At 41.5% G+C, this 22,119-nt stretch overlaps 1 protein-coding gene across 1 annotated transcript in view; it reads left to right on the forward strand.

The window, feature by feature from the left end:
- SORCS3 (sortilin related VPS10 domain containing receptor 3) overlaps window positions 1–18,427 on the forward strand; it is a gene marked incomplete at its 3' end in the record, with an annotated part of 288,234 nt that extends 269,807 nt beyond the window's left edge. Inside the window, exons 20-27 of the mRNA XM_082053085.1 lie at window positions 844–977; window positions 4,834–4,957; window positions 7,604–7,716; window positions 9,998–10,129; window positions 12,011–12,110; window positions 14,252–14,357; window positions 17,727–17,887; window positions 18,363–18,427. Of these exons, the coding sequence (XP_081909211.1) occupies window positions 844–977; window positions 4,834–4,957; window positions 7,604–7,716; window positions 9,998–10,129; window positions 12,011–12,110; window positions 14,252–14,357; window positions 17,727–17,887; window positions 18,363–18,427 (935 nt within the window). The remainder of the gene's footprint in view (window positions 1–843; window positions 978–4,833; window positions 4,958–7,603; window positions 7,717–9,997; window positions 10,130–12,010; window positions 12,111–14,251; window positions 14,358–17,726; window positions 17,888–18,362) is intronic.
- Window positions 18,428–22,119: the final 3,692 nt, after the last annotated feature.

The raw sequence follows: 22,119 nt of genomic DNA on the forward strand, positions 1-22,119 counted from the left end.
CAAACTACCAAGTGAAACCTTAGTATTTTCTACACTTTTTTTTTTTCTAGAGAGGAAGTGGCTTTTTAATTCTGGACTTCACACACCGGACTAACACTGGACGTTTATCAGACACAACTTTGCATTGATAACTTTGTTATTTTTTAACTCTTTCAGAAACATGATCTTCTGACAGTTAAATGCTTTGATGTGCCAATGCACACATCTTTCAAGTAGTTCCTGACTTTTTGGCTAGTGGTAAATGACTCCCTAAAGACTTCTCAAGGTCAGGCCCAAGTCAAAAAGATACCAGGGATTTCCAAAATCATTAATCTTTCTTTTGGAGACCTAAAAAACTGTCAGGGTGTACTTAATCAAACCATAAATGTTTCATATATAATCAGATTTAAATCATCTTGGCTAAAATGATTTTCCCACAAAGCTGGGTAGCTCAGTGGATATACTATCAAGAAAACACCTTTTTTTCTCTCTGTGTCCTATCCCTCAAGCTTTCAATAGCAGTTTGCCGTATCCAGTGCAAATCCAGTTCAGTGTTCTCCCTTAAACTTCATTTAAACAGTTCTTTTAAACACAGTGCTGACTCTGTCTGAAATGAGCACTGTGCAAAACATGTATTTCTGACTCCCCTAGAATGAAGAGTGAGGAAAAAAAACAATGTATGCATTTATGTTTGTTAATCTGGTATCTTTTTCTTTTGCTTACTGACTTCTAAAAATCTCATGCATTGCTACAACAGACTCTCACTACTGACATATTTATTTGAAGGAAATATCTGTGCTGTTCACAACTGCACAGGGAGGATTTAACTCAAAGCCTCTAATAATGGACTCTCTCATCCCTCAGGTCCAGTGGAGCACGTCCATCTGAGTGTCCCCTTTGTCGCCATCAGAAATAAGGATGTCAACATTACTGCAGTAGTTTGGCCCAGCCAGGCAGGCACACTCACCTACTTCTGGTGGTTTGGCAACAACACCAAGGTACAACTACCCTTTGGTTCCTTTTTCCTTCCTTAGCTTGTTGCACCAAACAAGGAACTCTCCCAACCCTAATAAAAACTTCTTGCTTCTGCTTAGTATATGTTTTAGTTTTTTCTTCATCTAAAAAGGGTTTGTCATTATCTGAACTTTAACTTTTGTGAGTTTATTTCCTCCTGTCTCATATTGTTCTTGGGAGTCACTACTTTTTTAGATCTGGTTATCAGCCCTACTGAGCTCTGAAGACCACTGTTCTTACCAGTGTTCACTTGCAACTTAACTGAATATATATATCCCACTATATATGGGATAATACTGGCTTTCAACATAGCGTTTAAAAACTGCTGGTGTTCAAATAACCATGGGAGTTTCCATTATGTACCAGTATGCAGTATATAATGCTGGATTCCAACACAATATTTTAAAGCTGTTGGTGTTCAAATAACCAGTTCTATCTAGAATTTCAAGCGAGACTCTCAATGAATTGTTTGTGTCCATCTGTGACTATTGTTCAAAGTCTTGGGTGTATTGGAGACAGACGTGAGACTTGTTTGTAGGGAATTTTCAAATTATTAGCCAAAAATTATTATAAAGAACTTTTTAATCAATAATCAGATTTAAGTGAAACTACAAGTTGAGGCCATGCTTTCAAATGGAAAGAGCAGGATTGCTTATTAGCTACGATTTTTATTACAGGCTTAAAGAGCGAGACAGCTGACACATAGGGAATGTCCTCCATTATTACATTGTGAAATGTACAGACAGTAATTTTGCAGTGTAGTATCTGCTGTTATTTACAAAAGCAATTTAAATCACATCATTGTCTACATTATTGAGTTGCAATTGAAGATGGGCACTGAGGTGAGATCACAATAGAAAAAAAAATGAGGATTTTACATGAAATATGGGACTTCAAATAAAAAATAGCAGATACACCAGGATTTTATTTTCTCTTTGACAAAGTTCTTGCATTTTAACCTCTTACCCTAGCTATGAACAGGAGCAGGAGGAAAAAAAAAACCACAACAGTAAATGCTGTGTCTACTGGGATTTTACCTCAAGTTAGGAAGCTCAGTGTAAGAACTCACCTCTTTTTGTGGAAAGCTAATCCAGGCACCAGAGGAGCTCAGGAACATAAACCACTAACTATAACTCGGCAGGTTGTTGTGCCCTGGCTGAGCTGTGGCAACCACCCACATACACACATCGAGTCCATGACAAGTACCAGAGAATTCCACATAGATTATACTGCACTGAAATAGTGGGATGCAAGATCACATTACAGTTCTGATAGTTTTGGCTCTGCTCACACATGGACAGCCACTGAAGTACATGAAACATTTAGGTACTGGTACCTTGATCATCTGATTAAGCCATCCAGGTGTCAAGTTTTCCAGCCATTGCTTTTGTCTTTAATAAAGAAGTTGGTTGTGAATAGGGCCTTAAAGAAATATATTTTTTTTAAATAGAAAGTAATCTGTTTCAGGCCCAGAGGCAACAGACTACAAGCAGATGCGGATGTGTTTGGGATGGATGCTTTGGACAAAGCTATACATGGAGCAGCTGATCCTGGTGATACCCTGGAGTGACTGTACATGTTGAAATCTGTTGAGGTGTAGATTAGTAAAGGTGGTGCCACTCTACCTGTGTCCAAATCAAAGGCAAAGCTTTATCTCCAACTACCTCATGAAATGTACTTCAGCTCTGACAGAAGTATGGCAAAGGATATAGACGTAACAGCAGCAGCCACCTTTTTTTTTTTTTTAGAACAACAATCTGCATCACATCAAGATTCCTTCTGGCATGTTTAACACATGTCAGATCCTTCTCTGTGCTCATTCAGGGCAAACTGTGATGCTTTTAGTACAGGTGGAAGATGGGGACACTGATTTGTGTGTGAATTACAAGATGAGATGTGCAATATTGTGCATAGTGACTGGTATTGCTAGGTGATATATTGTGCTTCCATGCTGAGGGATTGCAGCTTCTTTTCCTGTTCAGCCTGTGGGCATCCCAGGCAGAACCAGATGTGTCGTGTCACTGTGCAGTCTCATGAACATGCACTCTGTGCTGCTGTACAGAAGGGTGTTGTCTTAGACTCAAATGATCGGCTGAGGTTCTTCTCCTGCCCTTCCCACCCTGTTGGAACCATTGTACGACATTTCTACTGTGCTAATTTTTGTAGTATACCCAAAGGCCAATTTGCTTGGATTAACACAGGTCCAGTTTAATGAATGTGTCCAGCTGTCTAATAGGTTTGAGCAAATGAACCTTAAACTACTTGATTTAATTTAGTTTCCAGGTCTTGGTGCTTGAATTAAAATTAAGGAGCTGGCTTAATATTAAAACTCCATGATGGAGGTGAAATCATCCATGATAATGGAATGTCCACCATATACACATACAAAAAGGAAAAACTGAAATTTTAAAGGCCAGATTGGTTCCTCTTATCTGCTGTTTTGCAAAATCACAACCTGTAATGTCCAGGAAGACTGCTAATACCACTGCAGTTTGATATAGGCCTATTCTACTTGTGCAGTATGTGTGTATATCTAAGTATATGTTAGCTAGGCCTCAGGACTAGCACAAGCTGACACCCTTGCTGAGTTGCTCTGAGTCCCCTATGATCTTTTTTTTTTCTACTGCTTTTTTAGCTCATGGATGAAGGAATCAAAGGAACGTGCCATTCTGCACTGGGGGTAATATGTTTGCCAGCCTGGTCTATGCCAGTGGAAATTTTGTCTATGCAAATGGCATAATATGGCCACTGCTGTGAAATTCAGGCAAACTGGTGGTCTAATGCCATGAAGTGTGAGAGCTGGATGGTGCATGTTTAGGGGTTTTCCTGTGGAAATGAACTGGCAATATGGTGAAGGAATGATAGCAAAGGTACAATGGTGTTATCTGTTCTCCTAGACCTCTAAGTGCTTTTGCAATGGACGCTAGTATCACTATTTCCATTTTAATGGTTTAATCTAAACCAAGAGATTTGTCTATAGACCAGTTGTCAGATCAATGGCACCACTAAGACTAGACCTTTGATTTTCAATATGCAAATCTCTCTTCCCAAACATGGTGCACTTTTCTCATCTAGATGTGTATCAGTGTGAGAAGAGGAGAGCTGTAGTGCTATCAAGGACATTTTTGTTTGAGAAGGTGCAGATAAAGCCAGCCTCCTCTGCCAGGGACCTGAGCTGGCTAAATGCAGGTCAACCTTACTCCGGAAAGCATTCAGCCACATTCAGACAGCAGTGTCAGCAGGTATTATGCCATGCATTTGGCCTTGTTAGCATGGTTTGCCAGCTTAAGGTTGGAGCTAGCTTACAGGCTCAAAATGTGGACGGGGCAATGCTGGGTGCACTCGCTCTATCCTGAGGAGATTCTGAGTTAGGTGGATTTGTGCTCATAAGAGCAAGGGCTGGTTCTGAATCTGAACAATATGGATTGTTTGAGGAAGCATCTGCATTGTTGGTTTATGTTCAAATGCTGTTTTGAGCTGGATCATGTTTTGTACAGATGAGGTAGCAGCTGTGCTGAGTGTGCATGCAACACTGCATTCTGCAGCGCCAACTCTGCAATTGCTGACTGCGCTCTACTGAGGTGTTCAGAGTATAACAGGTTGCAGTTCACTGGAAGAATGTTTCAGGAAGCATGTACTGAAGTGAGAGAAATCTTTGCCAATGGGAGTATTCTCACTGGGTGGTGTTTGGGCCACATTTAGGCCTAACCAAGATATGCAGGCTTGGAGCGCCATTTCTGTATTAGGGAGGAAGTATGTCATGGCCTGGTGGATTAATCCTGTGTATGTTGTGATCCTCATACTGTTTTTGACATCACCATCTGTGTTTACCTGTTGCAGCCCCTCATCACATTGGAGAGCAGCATCTCTTACATCTTCACTGTGGAGGGGATGAACACGGTCACTGTGCAGGTTTCTGCAGGCAACAGCCTCATCCAGGACACCAAGGAGGTCGCAGTGCACGGTACTCTCAGCCTTTTACATCCAAATCTCTCAGGGGTATCTATAGGTGAAGAACAGTCAGTCACTGCTAAACCAAAATGAACTTTATGAACTCCCTAATGCCTGGAGGAACCTCTGAAGACAAGCTGCCAACAAAGTAACTCAGATACTTTGTGATCACACAATACAGAAGTGAATTGGATGGAGCAGCGAGCCAACTTCATAAGCTCAGCACTGTAGCATAGTGGCTGATGTCTCCTCTGCCTGGTGGTCTGTCTGTACACTCTGACTGGGAACTCCTGAAAGAAAAAACACTCAGAGCTGTAGCCAGACTGCCTTCCCCCTCCTTCCTAGCTGTGGAAAGAGTCAGGGGTGGCCTGATTACAGCTCCTGTTTCTCTTCATACAGTGACTGGATAAACAGGAGGGGTCTGGGAAACAGGGGACAGAAATGACTCTGTTGTTGGTATCTCTGCCCAGCCTCCATGCTGCAGCTGGAGGTCTGACTGTGTCCACTGGACTTCCCTGTGGGTCATATTTGGTATGTTCTTGCCAGCTCTGTCCATCATGAGCTCCAAAAAGCACCCTTTGACAAACCACAGAGCTCACCCAGTTTGGGGCTTGATAAAGGCTGAGTGGAAGGGCACTCTCAGCAGTTTTGGCCAGGACTTTTGAAATCTCTCTAGAGAATGATTTCCACCCTGGGCTAGTCTTAATTTTCTTCACCAAGTTATTGGCATCGAGTATTTGATGGCAAACTTTTCTTTGGACAGCAAGTTTTATTGAGACATAGGCTTTAAATAACAGAAGGTATACTGCATGACTGAACTATGTGTTTCTTGTTTCAGTAATTAAATATAAATAAATGTCCTGCTGGTGCCTGGAAAACTGTATGCTCAGATTTAACAACCAGCTAAATAGATATTTATTGATTGCCTGGCTGTGAAATGCAATGGATTTTTATAATTTGTTAATATGATTTAGCAATACCCAAACTAGCTATTAGCAAATATGAGTAACCCTCTACTTGATCATCTTGAGCACTGCAAAATGCAGTAATTACTTCTGGGAAGCTTGCATCTTTCCACTAGTTTCTGGAATAAACCTGAATCAAGCATATCTGAGAGGAGACCACACAGATGATCTTTGTAGTTGTGAAGTAAAGGTCTTGGTAGGTCCCACAGAATGCTCCTCACTGTTTTTAAACACTTTGTAAGAAATGTTGCCATTCTATTTAAAAAATTAAAACCTTTGGGATTTATCACAAAGAGAAACTGATCCAGTTGCAATGTCCAAATAGTTCTATGCAGCGTCATGCTGCAGACTGTCCTGGTCTAAGGAAGGAGTCCTTCCAGACCCCCAGTCTGGTGGTTGGTTCAAGTCTGAGTACATAAATGAGTGATACCTTTAGTAAACATGTGCTTTGCTAAATTTGTATCCTAATCTGTGTCCTAAGTTGTTATGGCTCTAGACAAGAATGCATGGCTTTCCAGTGTTAGCAGTGGAGATTTATTTTGGTTTTTCTTGCATTGTGATTAATACACCAGAATTTACTCAAAAAATAAACTGGACATGGTACTGAGGGTTGAAAAGTCAAAGGCTTTATGTATCAGAGTCTGGGTTAAGCCTTCAGAACTTGAGTTTCCCTGCTGTCTTTGATGGCTTGTTTTATTTGAAAATATACTGCACCATCTAGAAAGAACAGATCTTGCAAAAGATGTAACATAAACACTGTGCTGGCACATCCCTGCTATTCTGTGGATTTCCTCATTTATAGGCTTGCTGGTTTATCTTAATCTAAAACTGGTACCTTCTTACAAATGATTAATGGTGCTTATTTGAAGTATCTGGAGATCAGGTGCTTCAAGGTGACGCACAGCACATCTCCAAAAACAGAAAGGAGAGTCTTCTACCCTGGGAACTTGCATCTCAGTATGTTTGCCATCCTGAATCTGTGCCTTCCACTGGCCCAAATCCATTGTGCAGGGTTGTCATAAGGATTCCAGGCTTGGTCTTTGGTGACACCAGAGGGGAGAGTTGGAATTGGAGAAAAATTTAAATTGTTCCGTACTTGAAGTCTAGGAGATTTTTCCTCCTTCCTGCAATCAGTCAATTAGGAGGTAATTTTAAAGTGTTTCATTAATAGCCATTGCTTGATTAGCCAGTCATTAGCACCACTGGGTTTTTATTTGTTGGGGGTATTAACCGCTCATGGCTTCCCTCCAGGAGAGCAAACAGATAATACCTGCTTTTGAAAACATTACTTACAGCAAGTGTTTGCTCTGCAAATCACAATGCATGCAATTGCACAGACTTTGCAAATTTCAGCCAGATACTGCCTTATTTACTGGTCAACTTCCTTGTAAGCAGAATCTAATGAAGTTGAGTGGCAAAGTTACAAAGCCCAGAGGCATGATGAAAGGAAAGCATCCTCCCACCTCTCTCATTTTTGCTTCCATTTCTTCTCGGAAAAGCCACAAGTTGGCATTAGGGCAAAACATCCTTTGTGAGAACCTTTGTAAGAATTCTTTCTTTGCAGGCTTTCTGTGCTGCTTAGTGTTAGCCAGTGTTTTTTCTTCCTTCAGCCTTTCCCCTCTAAGATAATTATGGTCTTCCTGTTGTCTTCTGCACCCATGGATGTACTCATAAATACTGTTTTTCTATTCCAGAGTATTTCCAGTCTCAGCTCCTGTCATTTTCTCCCAACTTGGACTACCATAACCCTGATATCCCTGAGTGGAGACAAGACATTGGCAAAGTCATCAGGAGAGCTCTTGCACAAGTGAGCATGTTTTCTTGTCTGTACTGACATCAACTAGGCTCTAAATACATACACTTTTGCAACATGTGAGCTTAAAAGAATGGGAAAGAACAGCAGTAATGAAGCTATAATTTTAAATCTATAAAAAGCTTCTTAATATGCTGGATCTTTTTACAAAGATAAACTATATTGGGAATTTTGTGGAAATATTATTATTACTTTTATTAATGTTTCTGTGGTGCTTTTTAGCTTCTAATATCCCTGAGGACTTTACAAATTCTACATTGTAATAGTATCATTATTATTCTTATTTTGCCAAATTGATATTACAGTACCTACTGCTTTCTTATCCAAACATTTGGGTAGTGTTACTGTGTGCTGTTAAACAGCTGATCCACTTCATCCCAGAAGACAGACAATGCAGTATGTTGGATGCATGAGAAAAATATTTTTACCTCTTCCTGATACTCAGCCTTCTAATGCAGCCAACTGTAGCAACCAGTGAATGTTATAAATCTCTACTCCCTTTCCAACTGGAGCAACAAATGAGGATTCAGAGAGAAAATAGACTTACCTTTAAAATACAGGACAAAGAGAGATTTCTGTGGGTGGAAGATGCTGAATCTTCCTTTGGGATTAATTAGAATATGTTAACTAGCACTCATGTTCTTGCAGGAAAGGGGACAGAATAATTTATGATATCAAATAGCCAAGGACTTTGGTTTTATGTGAAATGAGGAGATGGATTTAGGCAAGCTTTTGTGTTTTCAACATTCTGCCAAAAATCTTGCCTGTTGTTTTTTTGGCTTTTTGTTTGTTCTGTTTTTCTTCAGCTACAGCTGCTGTTAGAAATGGAGGCTGATTATTTTTACAGGGAAACTACATTCCTGCTCAGGATTTCTCATCTGCAGCCCTCTCAATATTCACAGTTAATAAGAGCTTCCTTGAGCATTTAGGGTTATGGAGAGCCAGCATCACTGACCAGAGGAGCTCAACCCACACACTGTGACCATGGCAGGGAGGGAAGGACACAGACTGCCCAGAATAAGTGGCATTCACTTTGGTTGTCAGCACATGCTTCTTAAGAACAGCTTTCACCTTTTATATTCAAATCAAGCTCATTTTTTTTGCACGGAGGAGAAACTTCTAACCTTGCACTCTAGACATACAGTACTATGGGGTTTTTGTGCGCATGGAGGTGAAGAAAACAAGAGAGCAAGAGGAAATGGCCTCAAATTGTGCCAGGAGAGGTTTAGACTGGATATTCAGAAAAATTTCTTCCTGGCAATAGTTATTGGGCATTGGAACAGGCTGCCCGGGGCTGCGGTGGATTCACCATCCCCTGGAGGGGTTTAAAAAACACATAGATGAGGTTCATAGGGACATGGTTTAGAGGTGGATTTGGCAGTGTTAGATTAATGGCTGGACTCAATGATCTTAAAGGTTTTTTCCAATGAAAATGATTCTATGATTGCTTTCCCATCCTGAGAAAACACAAGGTTCATTTGTTTGAACTGTTGTTCCTTTTTACTATATTTAGAGTCCCATTCACAGAAAAAAAAAAAAAAATTAATTAGGTTGCAACTATGAATGATTGCAGCCAACAGTAGAAATCATGTATAAGTGCTTGTTTGTATATCCTTTTGTGACTTCTGTTTCCAGCCCCACTGAGGGTGCACAGCTTGGATTCGGGGAGAGAGGGAAGTAGCCTCACTGGACAGGTCATGCTGGAGGTGTGGAACTGGCTCTTGGTTCAGCAAACTGGCTCTTGGTTCATCAAACCGAGCAGTTCCTGGCACAGCCCTCCCGATCAGCCTCAGTAGTAAAAAGTCTTCCACTGGAGACATTAAGTTATTAACGTATGGTAAATGTGGATCTGCCTAAGCTGGTATTAGAAGGTAACTGCAGGCAATTTCTTCATATGTCCCTGTCAGTTGCACACTTACCAGTGGTCACACTGAGCCAGGCTCTCTGGATCTTACTTTGGATCATTCTTCTGTAGTGAGACGGACTATATGGAAAATTCAGATCTGGAGACATGGTAGGTTTGGGCTTTGGGTTGAGATCTTTGGGTCCAGGGAGTGTTGTCAAGCCTACATGTACTTCTAGAAATGACACAGAGTTAATAATTATAAGAACCTTTCTTTCTGACCCACCAAATGGGCAGAACAGCTCATTAGGACCACAACACCTACAGTGGAACTGGCAAATAACTATTTGATGGGAACACAGTTTCCCGTACTGAATGGAAACATCAGTAACAGAATAGCAGCTGGAGACCTCCTTCTTTGTTTTCTTTTAGGTGACTGGTATCCCTGATGAACAGATCCTGGTAGCTGTATTTCCTGGGCTGCCTACTTCTGCTGAACTCTTCATACTGCCCCATAAAAACACAACAGAGAGGAGAAAAAGCAGTGAGGCTGATCTGGAGCAAGTAAGGAAAGAAGGATTCATGGAACATTCATTTCCTGTCATGCCATTTATTGATGGCCTCCTTAACCTGTTGCAGTTTTGGAAATAACTTAAAATAAGTGTGATGGAACTGAATGCATCTGGGACCATGGCAGTATAGTTTATGGCATTAAAGAAAATGATTTTCAGAGGAAAAACGGGCTTTTCTAGTACCTTTCTGTGATATGTCACAGTCTACTAGCAGTGGTTCTTCCTAGATCAGTGGTGTGTCCTTATTACAGTAGTTATGGCCAGAGGAACCTTGAATATGTACTCCCTCTATTCCCTGGAGGAATGCTAAGAGCCAGAGACCAAAGCAGCAAGATAATACATTGAGGTTTACTAAAAATAAATAAAGCTCTTCAGCTTGTATATCATTGCAACAAGACCTCTTTTTTTCTGCAGCAGCGAATGGCGTGTGCAAACTATATTTGGAAGTTACAATATCCATCCATTTAGATAAATAGGTAATTACCATGATGAATAGCAACAGTGATATGCAGGCAAGGGAAGAGCTAGGAACAACAGCACTAGTCTGCTGAAGCTTTCATGCTAGAATTACCAAGTGATTAAATCAGGTCCATAAAGGCGAAGGAGTGAAGTACTGCTGGAAAGGCTGCTTAGCTCTAGCTAATGTGTGCAGCATTTTTACTGCATGCAACCTATGTGTGACCTCATCTCCAAGTTACTCTTGGAGAAGTAACTCTTCTGTGATCAAACATTAAATAATTCAGAGGACTGCTGAATTCTGTGGAAGCGCTTGTCACCCACTGAGCAAAGACAGTCTCCTCGGAGTAGTACATTTGTCCGAGCAACCTAGCAAAGCTGGCTTCTTAAATTTATGGTGGTGAGTGTGCAGAAGAGATGTATTGTGGTGGGAAAGTTTGGAAGGCTTTCTGGAGGGATCTTCTTGGAGTGATGTGCATCCTGTTCAGTAGGATCTACCCATATGAGAATTCCCTCCAAACAAGCTGTTGTGAAAATATGTCATATATCAGGATTATACATACATGTCAGATAAGGTTTCTGACTAGCTGACCATGGGGCCTGAAGTCTAGGGTTCTAATTTTATTTGATGGTCCACTCAGTTGTACTTTGGCACCTGTTGTTGGTTTCTGCTTGAGGAGCTTTGGTCTGAAGAGCAGGCCATCAGAACTACTCAGTAGTTGTGCCTAGACCATAAGAACTACTCGCTCTAGGCAGACCAGGCATAAACAAACTCAGGCTCCAGTGTGACATGCCAAGTATGTGCTCTGAGGCAACCAAAGAACACATAGCTGGATTGCTGAGCCATGAGTAAAATCCAGTCCAATGCTTCTCTTCTAAAGTAAAGAGAAATACGGCAAGTTTGCCAATTATCTTCAAAACTGGATTGTCTCATCCCCAACAGCCTATTTAAATAGGAGCTACATGACTAGGATTGTCCTGAATCAATGTGAATAAAGAAGTGTTACAGGCTGGACTACCTGATTTCCATCATCCACCAATGAAAGACCAGTATGTCAGTGATTTCCAAGTGCTTTACATCAAACTTACAGGACATTGGGGAGTGTGAAAAGATCCTTAGTTCTTTTCCCTCCTTCTCTATCTCCCCAAAAAAGAATAAGAATTTGCTGACTTTCTTGGTTTGCTTCCCATGAGACGTATGTTAATTAACATGCTCTGTGAGTCTCAAAGCATCTGTTTGGAGACTTGCATGCAGTAGCACTCAGTTCCATCTCTACTTCCTCAATCTCTCACTTCCCTTCTTGTCCTGAATCCAGTAAGAGATGTCACCATTCATAGGCTACATGCATTCTTGAATGTTCTCCAGAGCTTGCTGTTTTCTGTATTGTAACTACTGTCTCTCTTATTATTTCATCAGGTGGTAGAAATCCTTTTTAATGCTCTCAACCAGAACCTGGTCCAGTTTGAACTGAAGCCTGGTGTTGAAGTCATTGTGTATGTTACTCAGTTAACATTAGGTGAGTGTGCAGTCAAATGCGTAGCTCTGGTTCTCCTGAGGCTTCAGACAACTCCAGGAGAACTGGTCTGCATCAGAGCACTCACAGTTTGGTATGTGTTACTGGGATATGTAGGACTGATCATATTGAGACATTGTCTGTGGTGGAAGCAGGGAGTGTTAACAACAAAATCCAGCAGTGGCATCATCATGCACCAGTTTGTACAACTATTTAAAGTACCTTTTAAGAGTTCCCTATGGCTTAATTGACTAGCGCATTGATGTTTTTCAAGTGTTTTTAAAATTCAGGTGAATGGTGTTCTATTAAGCCCTCATTGGGTACCTGTGGAATTCAGTTGGGTGTATTACTAACTCTCATGGATATTGGATCAAATCCTTATTGCAAAGGGCTTGTTAATGTTATGACTAGCCGAGAAGCTTTATAGGGGCAAAGTACTCATGAAAAGAAGATTCGGGCCTCTTACAGGGAATACATGCCTGAATATTGACTTCTACAAATTAGAACTTATTTAAATTTCAATGCTACCTATCTCCATTTTCACACAGAATAATGAATAGTCACTTCAAGCTTCATCACCCCTTTTGCTTTAAACCACCCTAGCGTGAAGCTCTCAGGTACTGCTGAGAATTTTGGCCAGCCTAGTGTGAAGCTCTCAGCTATTGCTGAGACAGTAGTGATGACTACAGAGGAGATGATGGGTTTATTTTTGCCATTGCTTTTTATGACTGTCCTTGCAACTATCTGAAATGTGGGATCTTGTGCATGTGACATTGCTGACAGCCTCTCCAAAAGATTAGGATTCATGTCCCATGATAATACAGTTCAGCTTCTTTTTACATGAGAATCTCACAAAGCTGAAGGCTGGGCTAAACCAAGGCTTGTGACCTATCCTACAGGTAGTGCCTTTTTGCCTTCACTCTCTGACTGTTGCTTGGGGATGGGAGTCAGATGTCAATAGGTGTAGGCTGGAATGAATTAATTGGCAAAACTGGGAATGAGATCCAAATATCTGCAGTCTTCAGGTTCACCACCTGGGTTTGTTCTAGTAATACACTGCAAGGTATGGATTTAGCTTACAGTGCTCAACTCTTCTCACAACCTCCTCCTTGTGGGGGTGCTGTATTTGTTTCATGTCCATTCCCATAGTGTTTGACTCGGGTGAAAAAACAGTCAGCTCTGTTACATAAAAGAGTCCATAGAAGCCCTAGAAGCAGAATATCAGCCAGACCAGACTCTTAGGTGCAAAAATTCAGCAATAGAACCAAAAGTGGTTCTATTTGTGTAGACTTTGTCCCTGTCTTCTTGGTGATAGAAGAGGACTAGAGAACAGTAAAAAAACAAAATCAAATATTTACGGAGAGTGAAAAACATTCAGCTGCTACTTATAATCATTTGCGCACCATTAGAGCCTTCTCATCAGACTCTGGATTCTCAGCACAGTGCTCAGGCCATTCAGACGCCCTGCTCCGATGAGCTGTGGGAATAGCTGCATAAACAAGGTATAGTAATACACTTCATTTAGCCCACCCCAAAATATCAAGGATAGATGGATCAAATCTCCAAAATGTTATAATGCAGTGCGTGCTTGGGTCCAGGATTATTGCTTTGGACTTTTCCACATTATGAAAACTGACTCCATTAAATGTGTGTGAAGTGTAATACAAGGACAAACCTTGAGGCTTTTCACAAGACCAGATCCCTGTCACATGTGAGACAGACATATGTCCTTAGAAAATGAGAGTCATGCTGTTCATGGATGCTCTGAAGTAGCTCATCCAAAGGGAAACAGACGTGCATTAAGCCACACTTCATAAATTTCATTTCTACCCCAGTCCTTGGAAAAGCCTGCGAATAAATAGTCCAGCATGTTAACACAGGAGTGATCACCCATTCAGCTAGCATGGCTCGGTGTGTCTTTTCACTAGCAGATGTTAGAGTGCACTGTCTTGAAAAGGAGGTTGGCATTCAAAGGACAAGAGAGTCAATTTGTTTCCTACTGACTGGTCCTGCCAAAACCAGAATGCACCATGCAGTGGTGATAAAGCAGATGTGGCAGAGACAGAGTTGAGCTCCAGCCTCTGGTAGTTATGTGTTTCGTAATAATATCTTTCAATAGTAACGCTCTGCCTTTCCTCCTGCAGCACCCCTTGTTGATTCCAGCACAGGTCATAGCAGTTCGGCAATGCTGATGTTGCTGTCTGTGGTGTTTGTAGGCTTGGCTGTTTTTTTAATCTACAAATTCAAGAGGTAAGTTGAGAAACTTTAGGGTATGGGAGGAGGACACGCTGGGTGATTTACAAGGAATCTAGGCAGAGCAGTACCTGGATTGCAGATGTAAAGCGAGTTATGCTGGCCTAAGGCTTAGACCAGTATGGTTCCCCTTCCACCACAAACTCGGTGCTCTGAAAGCTCATCCAGAGCTCAGAAATCAAGCTGTGACCTGCTTCAGCAGATCTGTTTGAAACACACCAGGAATGGGAACCCTGTGTGCTCACTGTATACTGAGCTACACAATGCAGACTTAGTCAAAAATCACACGATGGATGTCTTCATACCATCTATATTTACCTGGCCAACTGCCTTTGTGTAACAGTATCTCATTTATATCCTGCAAAGTGAATAGTTTAGTCTTGCAGAGGAACAGCTGTGATTATGTTAGGGGTGGAAGACTCAAAGCCAGAAAATTTTGTGTTTAGCATCAAAATGCCTCTGGGAATCTGTGCTGAGATTTTCTTTGCCAGATGTTAATATAAACCTTTTGATTCCAGGCAGCAGGCAGGACCTGTGCTGGCCCAAGACACTTTGCTGCTACAAGCTATGAAACAAAATAAGGGATAAGAACGGTCTGTTTGCTGAAGGGCTGCCTTATGAGAATATATTGTAGGCAGATGGAGCTTCTTAGGAGGAACTTTGCATTCAGTACTTACTGTGTTAAACGGTCTATGTGCCTAGATCCTGTCCAGTGGCAACATGTTGTATTAGAGGCGTAAGCTGAGTCTGACTTTACCAAAATCTGTATATTCTGGCTGTCAGACAGCAGTGAGCAGCTTGGTAATCCACTTTGCTTTGGCAGTCTCCAGGTCATGTTATGCTACTACAGCTCATAAAACTTACTCTTGTACTCTACTTAAGCACCCTGAGCCTTAAGCATAGCAGCAATCAGCCTTGTGCTGTGCTCCGGGGCTGGGAAGACCCCACCGTGTTAAAATCTGCCTGAAAACGGAATGTATTGCAAATCTGGACTGAGGGGGAAAATAGTTAAAGCATTGGTTTTGCTTAGCCCAGAGCTCATCAACTTGCTGTCCCCTCTTATCTGTTCTGTCCCAAAGAGGACAAACGCAGGTCAAACTGACAAAGTTTAAGATTGAGATGCCCAGAGTGTCCTAAGTTTGATTTTTCAAAACAGAAAGCAACTTTTCAGCTCTGTCTAAAATCTCTGGCTCAATGGATCAGAACTGAGACCGTGCAAAAATTCTTAATGGAGAAAAGAGGTGAAAACAAAAGCTTTCCTCTGGCTCTCAGTGATGCAGAGGTCCATTAGCAGTATGTACTTTTCTGATTAACGGTGATCTCAACCTGAATACAGAACTGCAGCTTACAGGAAAACACTGTGGGGAGAGCATGGGCCTGCATGAATTTTTAATTCTACAAATTTATAGAAACGGTGCTTTGCTCGTTTGCAAACAGACACGTTGAGTCCATCAAGTTATAGACTCAGCAGGCATGTTAAACACTGCTGCCAAAGAGATGCTTGTTGAGGAGGTCCAGGTGGAAAACGAAGGAAGTGGGAAAATTAGAGAAATAATCTGTAAAAACATAGTTTATTTTCTGAGAGATATAGCATATAGCAGGTTAATACTATGCATGTATGGGTGGTGAGTAATAGTGGGGCAACGGGCAATTGGTGTGCATGTGTCTTGGGACACGTGTGCTCAGAGATGTGTGGTGGGATGTTGTGGCCACCTGTGTCTGTGCTGGAAGGCACAGCAGGATTAGGTATAGATAGATGGATGCACATACGTATAGCCATCTCGGTTTCTTTCTTACCTGGCTCTCTGAAGTACCTGGAGGCTCTCTGCCTCACAACTCTGAAGAGCTTTTCTCACCTTTTCTATCAAAGCTCAGAAGACTATCACTTCTCTACCACTGCATTGTTTGGAAGCAAAACTAAGTCTTTGAATATCTCCAGGCATATTCTCATGTCCACATCTCTATACACCTCCAGACATACTCTGGGCACTTAAATCCTATAGGAATACATTTGTACTCTCTCATCCAATGTGCACATTCCCCGTGTAGTGCTCATGTCTTCTAGTGATCTGTAAGGCAAGTCTGAAGGTTCCGAAGAGTGGATAGGAGAAAAGAACAACAACATGAGGTTTGTTCACTGCTGCTAAACACCCCAAATATGTCCTGACTTGCTGCTGGTTAAGAACAGAACGCCAAATCCAGGGAACAGCAGTTGTTTGAGGCCAGAAGTTCACTGGAGTAAAATCAGCACAGAGCTATTGAATTCATAAGAGTTGAGGCAATTTCCACTGCTTTCAATCTTTGACACATCCAACAGCAGACAGGTTAGCATAAAGAGATGACATTTTAGATAGCCTCTTTTGAACACATCTTCTTTCTCTCTCCTGTGTGCTTTAAGGAACTGAAAAAATTCTCTGAATTTTTCTTATTTTAGCAGTGTGGACTGCATGGCACGGTGTCATTTTAAGGGCATTAAAAAAAAAGTCAGGCACCTTCCAAGAGGCAACTACACACAGATAAGCATAGCAACCCCCATGATGCTTAACATTACCTTTCAGTTCACTCATTTTAAACTTGCATTCCTCCAGAGTTTACTATCTAACTATCTGTCTTACTAATTGATTTTCAAGGATATCTTTCTAGCAGTCAAATTCTCTTTGAAGAAGGAAGAAGAAATAATCCATCCACTTTCTTGGCTTCTTGAGCAGCAAGGGAAAAAATCAGTCCCTGCAAACCTTCATGACTTGTAGCATGGCAAAATGTTGTTGCAGTGAAGTGTTAAACAAATAGACTTTGGGTGGATGTCATGAGGTACAAGTCCTTTCTGTACTCTGAGGCAGGACCAATTCCTTATAACTCTTTCTGATGTGGCAATTCCCACTGAGTCGGTCTGGGCCAGTCAACAGAAACAAGCCTAGAATTTTTTTTTCTCAGTTGACAGTAGTGCTCAAATTGATTTTTACTTTTGGTTTCCAATGCACCACTGATCGTGTAATAAATACTGAGTGAGTTGGCAATTGCAGCTGATTGTGCTTAGTTGACTGGTGTTCTCTGAGTGCACAGTGTCAGTGAGCACAACTTCTCATGTGAAAGGGCAGGACCAGAACATTTAGGTTTACAGCTAGAAGTGCCTTTGGGCACGGCATAGGAAGAGAGTGGCCTGGGATTTGAGCTTTAGGCTGGTGTTGGAATCAGTGGATGCTAATGGCACCTTCAGAGCCAAACATCCTTGTGGCTGATACTTTCCAGCACTGCCAGTGCTGCATTTGTGGGATTGGTCTCAGTTTAATCAGTCTGATTAATCAATGACATGCCAAGGATCCCAGTGTTACAAAATATAACCTCTCATTTTCCTCTCCTGCACAGGAAAATCCCTTGGATTAACATCTACGCCCAAGTTCAGCATGACAAGGAGCAGGAAATGATTGGCTCTGTTAGCCAAAGTGAAAATGCCCCCAAAATCACTCTGAGTGAGTTCACAGACCCCGAGGAGCTGATGGACAAAGAGCTGGACACGCGAGTGATGGGTGAGAGACAGCCCTTGTCTGGAGCTTGTTTGACAGTCTGGGTGAGGATGTTGGTCACTGGGGTATTAGGAGAGGCAATGACTGTGGCTCCAGGTACAAGCACAGCCTGAGGCACTGAGACAGAGAAAAAATCTCTCTGCAACATGGTAACAGGAAGTTTTTCTTAAAGTTTGTCAGCTTTTCTCACAGTGTTAGACAACCAGGGTAGGAACCTGGAAACAGCAATAGGTATATATGGGTTAGTAATGGCTGTATCTCACACCTGTGCCTGCTCACAACCCTGTCTGTAACAGGTAGTAACAGGTTTTCCTCATGCTCTATGCTTATTGCAAATACAAAGAAGGATGTGTTACTTTTAAGAACCTTTTCTGTCTTTACACTTACACAAGCACATCCTAAAAAGGAGTGAGAAGCAATACAGACCAAACTATTGAAGCCACTGCACTGACTCTGTTCTCCATTTTCTCCTCCACAGGAAGCATCTCAACAATTGCCAACAGTGAAAGCACAAAGGAAATCCCAAACTGCACTAGTGTTTAATAATGAGAATCTACTTGGTCTACAACATTTCTGACTTTTTATTTGTAATTATTATTGTTATTATTATTATTATGAAAAAGAGAGTTATATGTCATTATTATTATTTGGGAGGGGATGGGGTGGGCTTTTTCTGTTTACCAGGGCTGCATTCGTAAATAGCAGGCGTTCTTCATATTTAGGAAATACTCATCAGATTAGGAAGAAAAAGCAAAGAATGAGTCAAGTGTGTAATGAGATTTGAATGCCAGCCTTCTGTTAAATACAGAATGCGAATTAAGTATTCAAATCCAACAAGCAGGTATAGTACCTTAGGCAACATGTTGCAGGTAACGTGTCCCTTTTCAGCCCTTTTCAAAATAAGTCATGAATCAGCTACTTGATCCTGCCAGAGGGCTCAGGCTGGGTTGTTGCACCAGAGTCTGCAACACGCCAACAGCTCTCGCTTTCCAATGACATGCATGTATCAGCTTTTTGCGGGATCTTGCCTCTTTTAATTGCTTTTAATTTCAGTCACCCTCTGGCACTGCTCACTGCTGAGAAAGGGGAAAAAAAAATCAGAGCAAACACAGACGTCAGTGTTCCTTGGACTGTAGATTGTCTGGAGGGGACAGCACCACAGGCGGTGAAGGAGTATGCCTGATTTATGAATGCAGCCCAAACCCTGTGCATGTGAATAGCGAGGATGCCGAAGGCCTACTGTAGATAATTACGATGTACATAGCTTTTTATTTCTTGGGAAATAATTTAATGTTTAGTAAAAGAAGATATGTTTAAAATAAGACCTGAACCACATACACACATGCACGCACACACGTGCACATACACAAGTGCACACACACAGGTGCACACTCGTACACGCCAGCCAAGGAGGGACCGTGGTGAGCACTTGAGTCATGCTTTGGTTCCAAATGTGTTCCAGTTGTCTGTCATATTTCAATCTGACATGGCTGTCTTTAAACAGCATTGTTTCTTTCTCTGTGTATAACTGCAAGCCTTCATATATATATATGAGTATCATTTCCTATGATGGAGCAGAAAAAGATATTAGCAGGACAGACTATGAGTCTGCCATGAATATTTTAATCATGTTCATCTCTGTTGTCCATTTCTGAGAAGCATCTTGGTGACATCCATTGGGGAAAATGAGGAAAACAAACGTGAATTTATCACCAGCTCAGTGTGAGGAAATATCAGTGTATTTGCAGTACCCAGTATAACCTCGACTCAATGGTGGGCCAGGTCGCAGCAGCGCTGTTCCCAGTGAGAAGTCATGCTTTTAGCAGTTAAGCTGGTGAAATACGCTGCTGTTCTGGATGTGGAGGAGTAGTACATTTTGGCTGAGCATGACGCAGCCAGTTAGGGACTGCTCTTTGGAGAGGGGGATGTGGGGTCAGACCTGCATAACTGAGCTAAGAAAAGTCTTTCTTATGAGTGCTGCAGAATGGCTGCTTCCAATTTTGGATGGGAATGCCGTCAGAGTAATTTTTGCATGGTGGCTTGTTGTTTTCTGATTACAACAGAGAGGATAACAAAGAAAAGGTATTGAAAAAGCACTTTAGGAATCTTGTAGTGCACTGAGTTGGGGATAGCCCCTAAGAATGGTGCAGTTTTGGGGCTGGAGGTTGACTTAGTGGTAAGTTAGTTTTATCCATTTTTCTTGAGTTGATAATGTTATAAATAGACCTTCTTCTGCACAGTATTAAGACCCAGTAGGAGTAGAAGGAAGACTGGAGGCACATTTGGGAAGATGTTCTAGTACCTGCATGATAACAGGAGGCAGAAGTGAGGTCAGGTGGCAATGTTTGTTATCAGTTTTTAGGATCTGGATGCAAGACTTCACACCATCTTTAGTATATCTGGACTGAAATGAGCGGGCTGTGATTTAGGTGTTATTTGCAACCTTTCTGCATTGCAACGTGCCAGTTGGCTACAAACCAGCCTCCACTACATGTGTTTTCTCTGTTAATGGGCTGGAATGCCTTTCAGAGGTTATAAATCCCAATGGATCTGAAGGTAGAGAGAAAAGTGGCTAAATACAGTTTTGCAGAAAAAAAAAAACACAGGAGGCATTTCAAGATTAAAATTATAAAACTAAAATCATAGCATGTCCTGAGTTGGAAGGGACCCACAAAGACTGAGTCCAGCTCCTGTCCCTGCGTGTGACAACTCCACAGTTCACACCATGGAATTGTAGGCAAATGTAGCGAATTACTGTTTTGTATGAAGTACTAAAACTAAATATTCCCAGCTCTTCTGCTCCTCCATTCCACTCATTCTTGCAGGCTTTCTCTGTTGATTTTAAAATACCTTTTTTCTGTTTCCTCCCTCACTTTTCTGCTCTACTTCCCAATGCAAGATGGAGAGTGGTGGCTGTTTTTTTTCTATCTAACCTGGAGTTTCAATCCATCACATGCGCATAAACTGTTTCATTACTGTCTCTGTTCTACTGAAACACCAAAGTAGTTTACAGTAATGGTCCAGTCTGGTGACAGCACTGTCAGCACAAGACCATCGCTTCCCATTTAGGTATAGACGGATGAGATGTATGTAAACAATGGTCCTCTGGGGCTCAGCTGAATTGTGGGCTGATCTCAGTCTTTGCTCATCATTAGGATTTGAGAGACTGCTTTTGTGAGCCGCTGCAGAGGACTGGATGATAAATATTCATTATTTTCCTTATTAACTTTTCTTTTATAAACCAGGAAATGAAATGAAAATGTTCATTTTTGTTTATAGAGTTTTCTAGCTTTTTCACAGGATTGATCTCATGTTGATTTAAAAAGAAAGGCAGAGGATTACAGTTTTCACTATTTATTTTCACAACTTTCTACATTTTTTTACTTCTTTTTTTAAACAATTTTCCCTTTAGATTGTTAAAGATGGCTGTTAAATGTCTCGTAACAGATGAGAGTAAACAAGGAGCAAAAACGGGCAGTAAGTTCCTGAAAAAAAACCTTCTCAGTTCTCAAAAAGACATCTAATCTCAATGAATGCTGAGAAGTTTCTGAATGATACAGTTAATTTTTGGAGAAACATCTGTCCAGAAATCCATTTTCAATCTCAAATTATCCTGAAGGCACTAGAAAGCAAACCAACAAAATCCATGGAGCCAAAGTTAAATGTCTAAGAAACCTGCCTGATCCTTGATTTGGCACAAACTTAATGATCGGTGATATTTAGTGGGTATCACTGTCTCTCAGGGCGATTTGTCACTGTGCTGTCTCGACCAGAGGGTGCTCCAGGCACATCTGGAAAGAGCTCCCTGGGATGTAGCTGGGATCACATCTGCCAGGTCGTACTTGCTGCATTAGGGCACAACCACAGCTCATGGCAGCTGAAAAAAAAGGTTGTGCTCGTGACTGAAGTTGCTCCTTTAGGATACCAGAAGGGTAACTTCTGCATCCCAGTGGGATGCCCAGGGCTGTATCTATCCATGGGACCTCTAGAATGTTTGGATTAGGTAACCAGTGCTCTCCATCTTTCTTTTGGAAGGCACTGAGCTGTGGCATTGGCACAGACTGGAGTACTGGCCACTTTTATTTCTGTATCTCATGCTGGGAAATAGCTTGGGGATGTCATTAGGGTTTTTTTTTCTTGCAAATTTTACCACTGAGGAAAATGTAATGGAAATCCTTGAAACTGTAGATCATTATTTACCTGAGTAAGGAGGGAAAGAGCCAGTGCCACGAGTG

Source organism: Streptopelia decaocto (genome assembly GCF_964273445.1).
Source record: "Streptopelia decaocto genome assembly, chromosome: 5".
NCBI lineage: Eukaryota > Metazoa > Chordata > Aves > Columbiformes > Columbidae > Streptopelia > Streptopelia decaocto.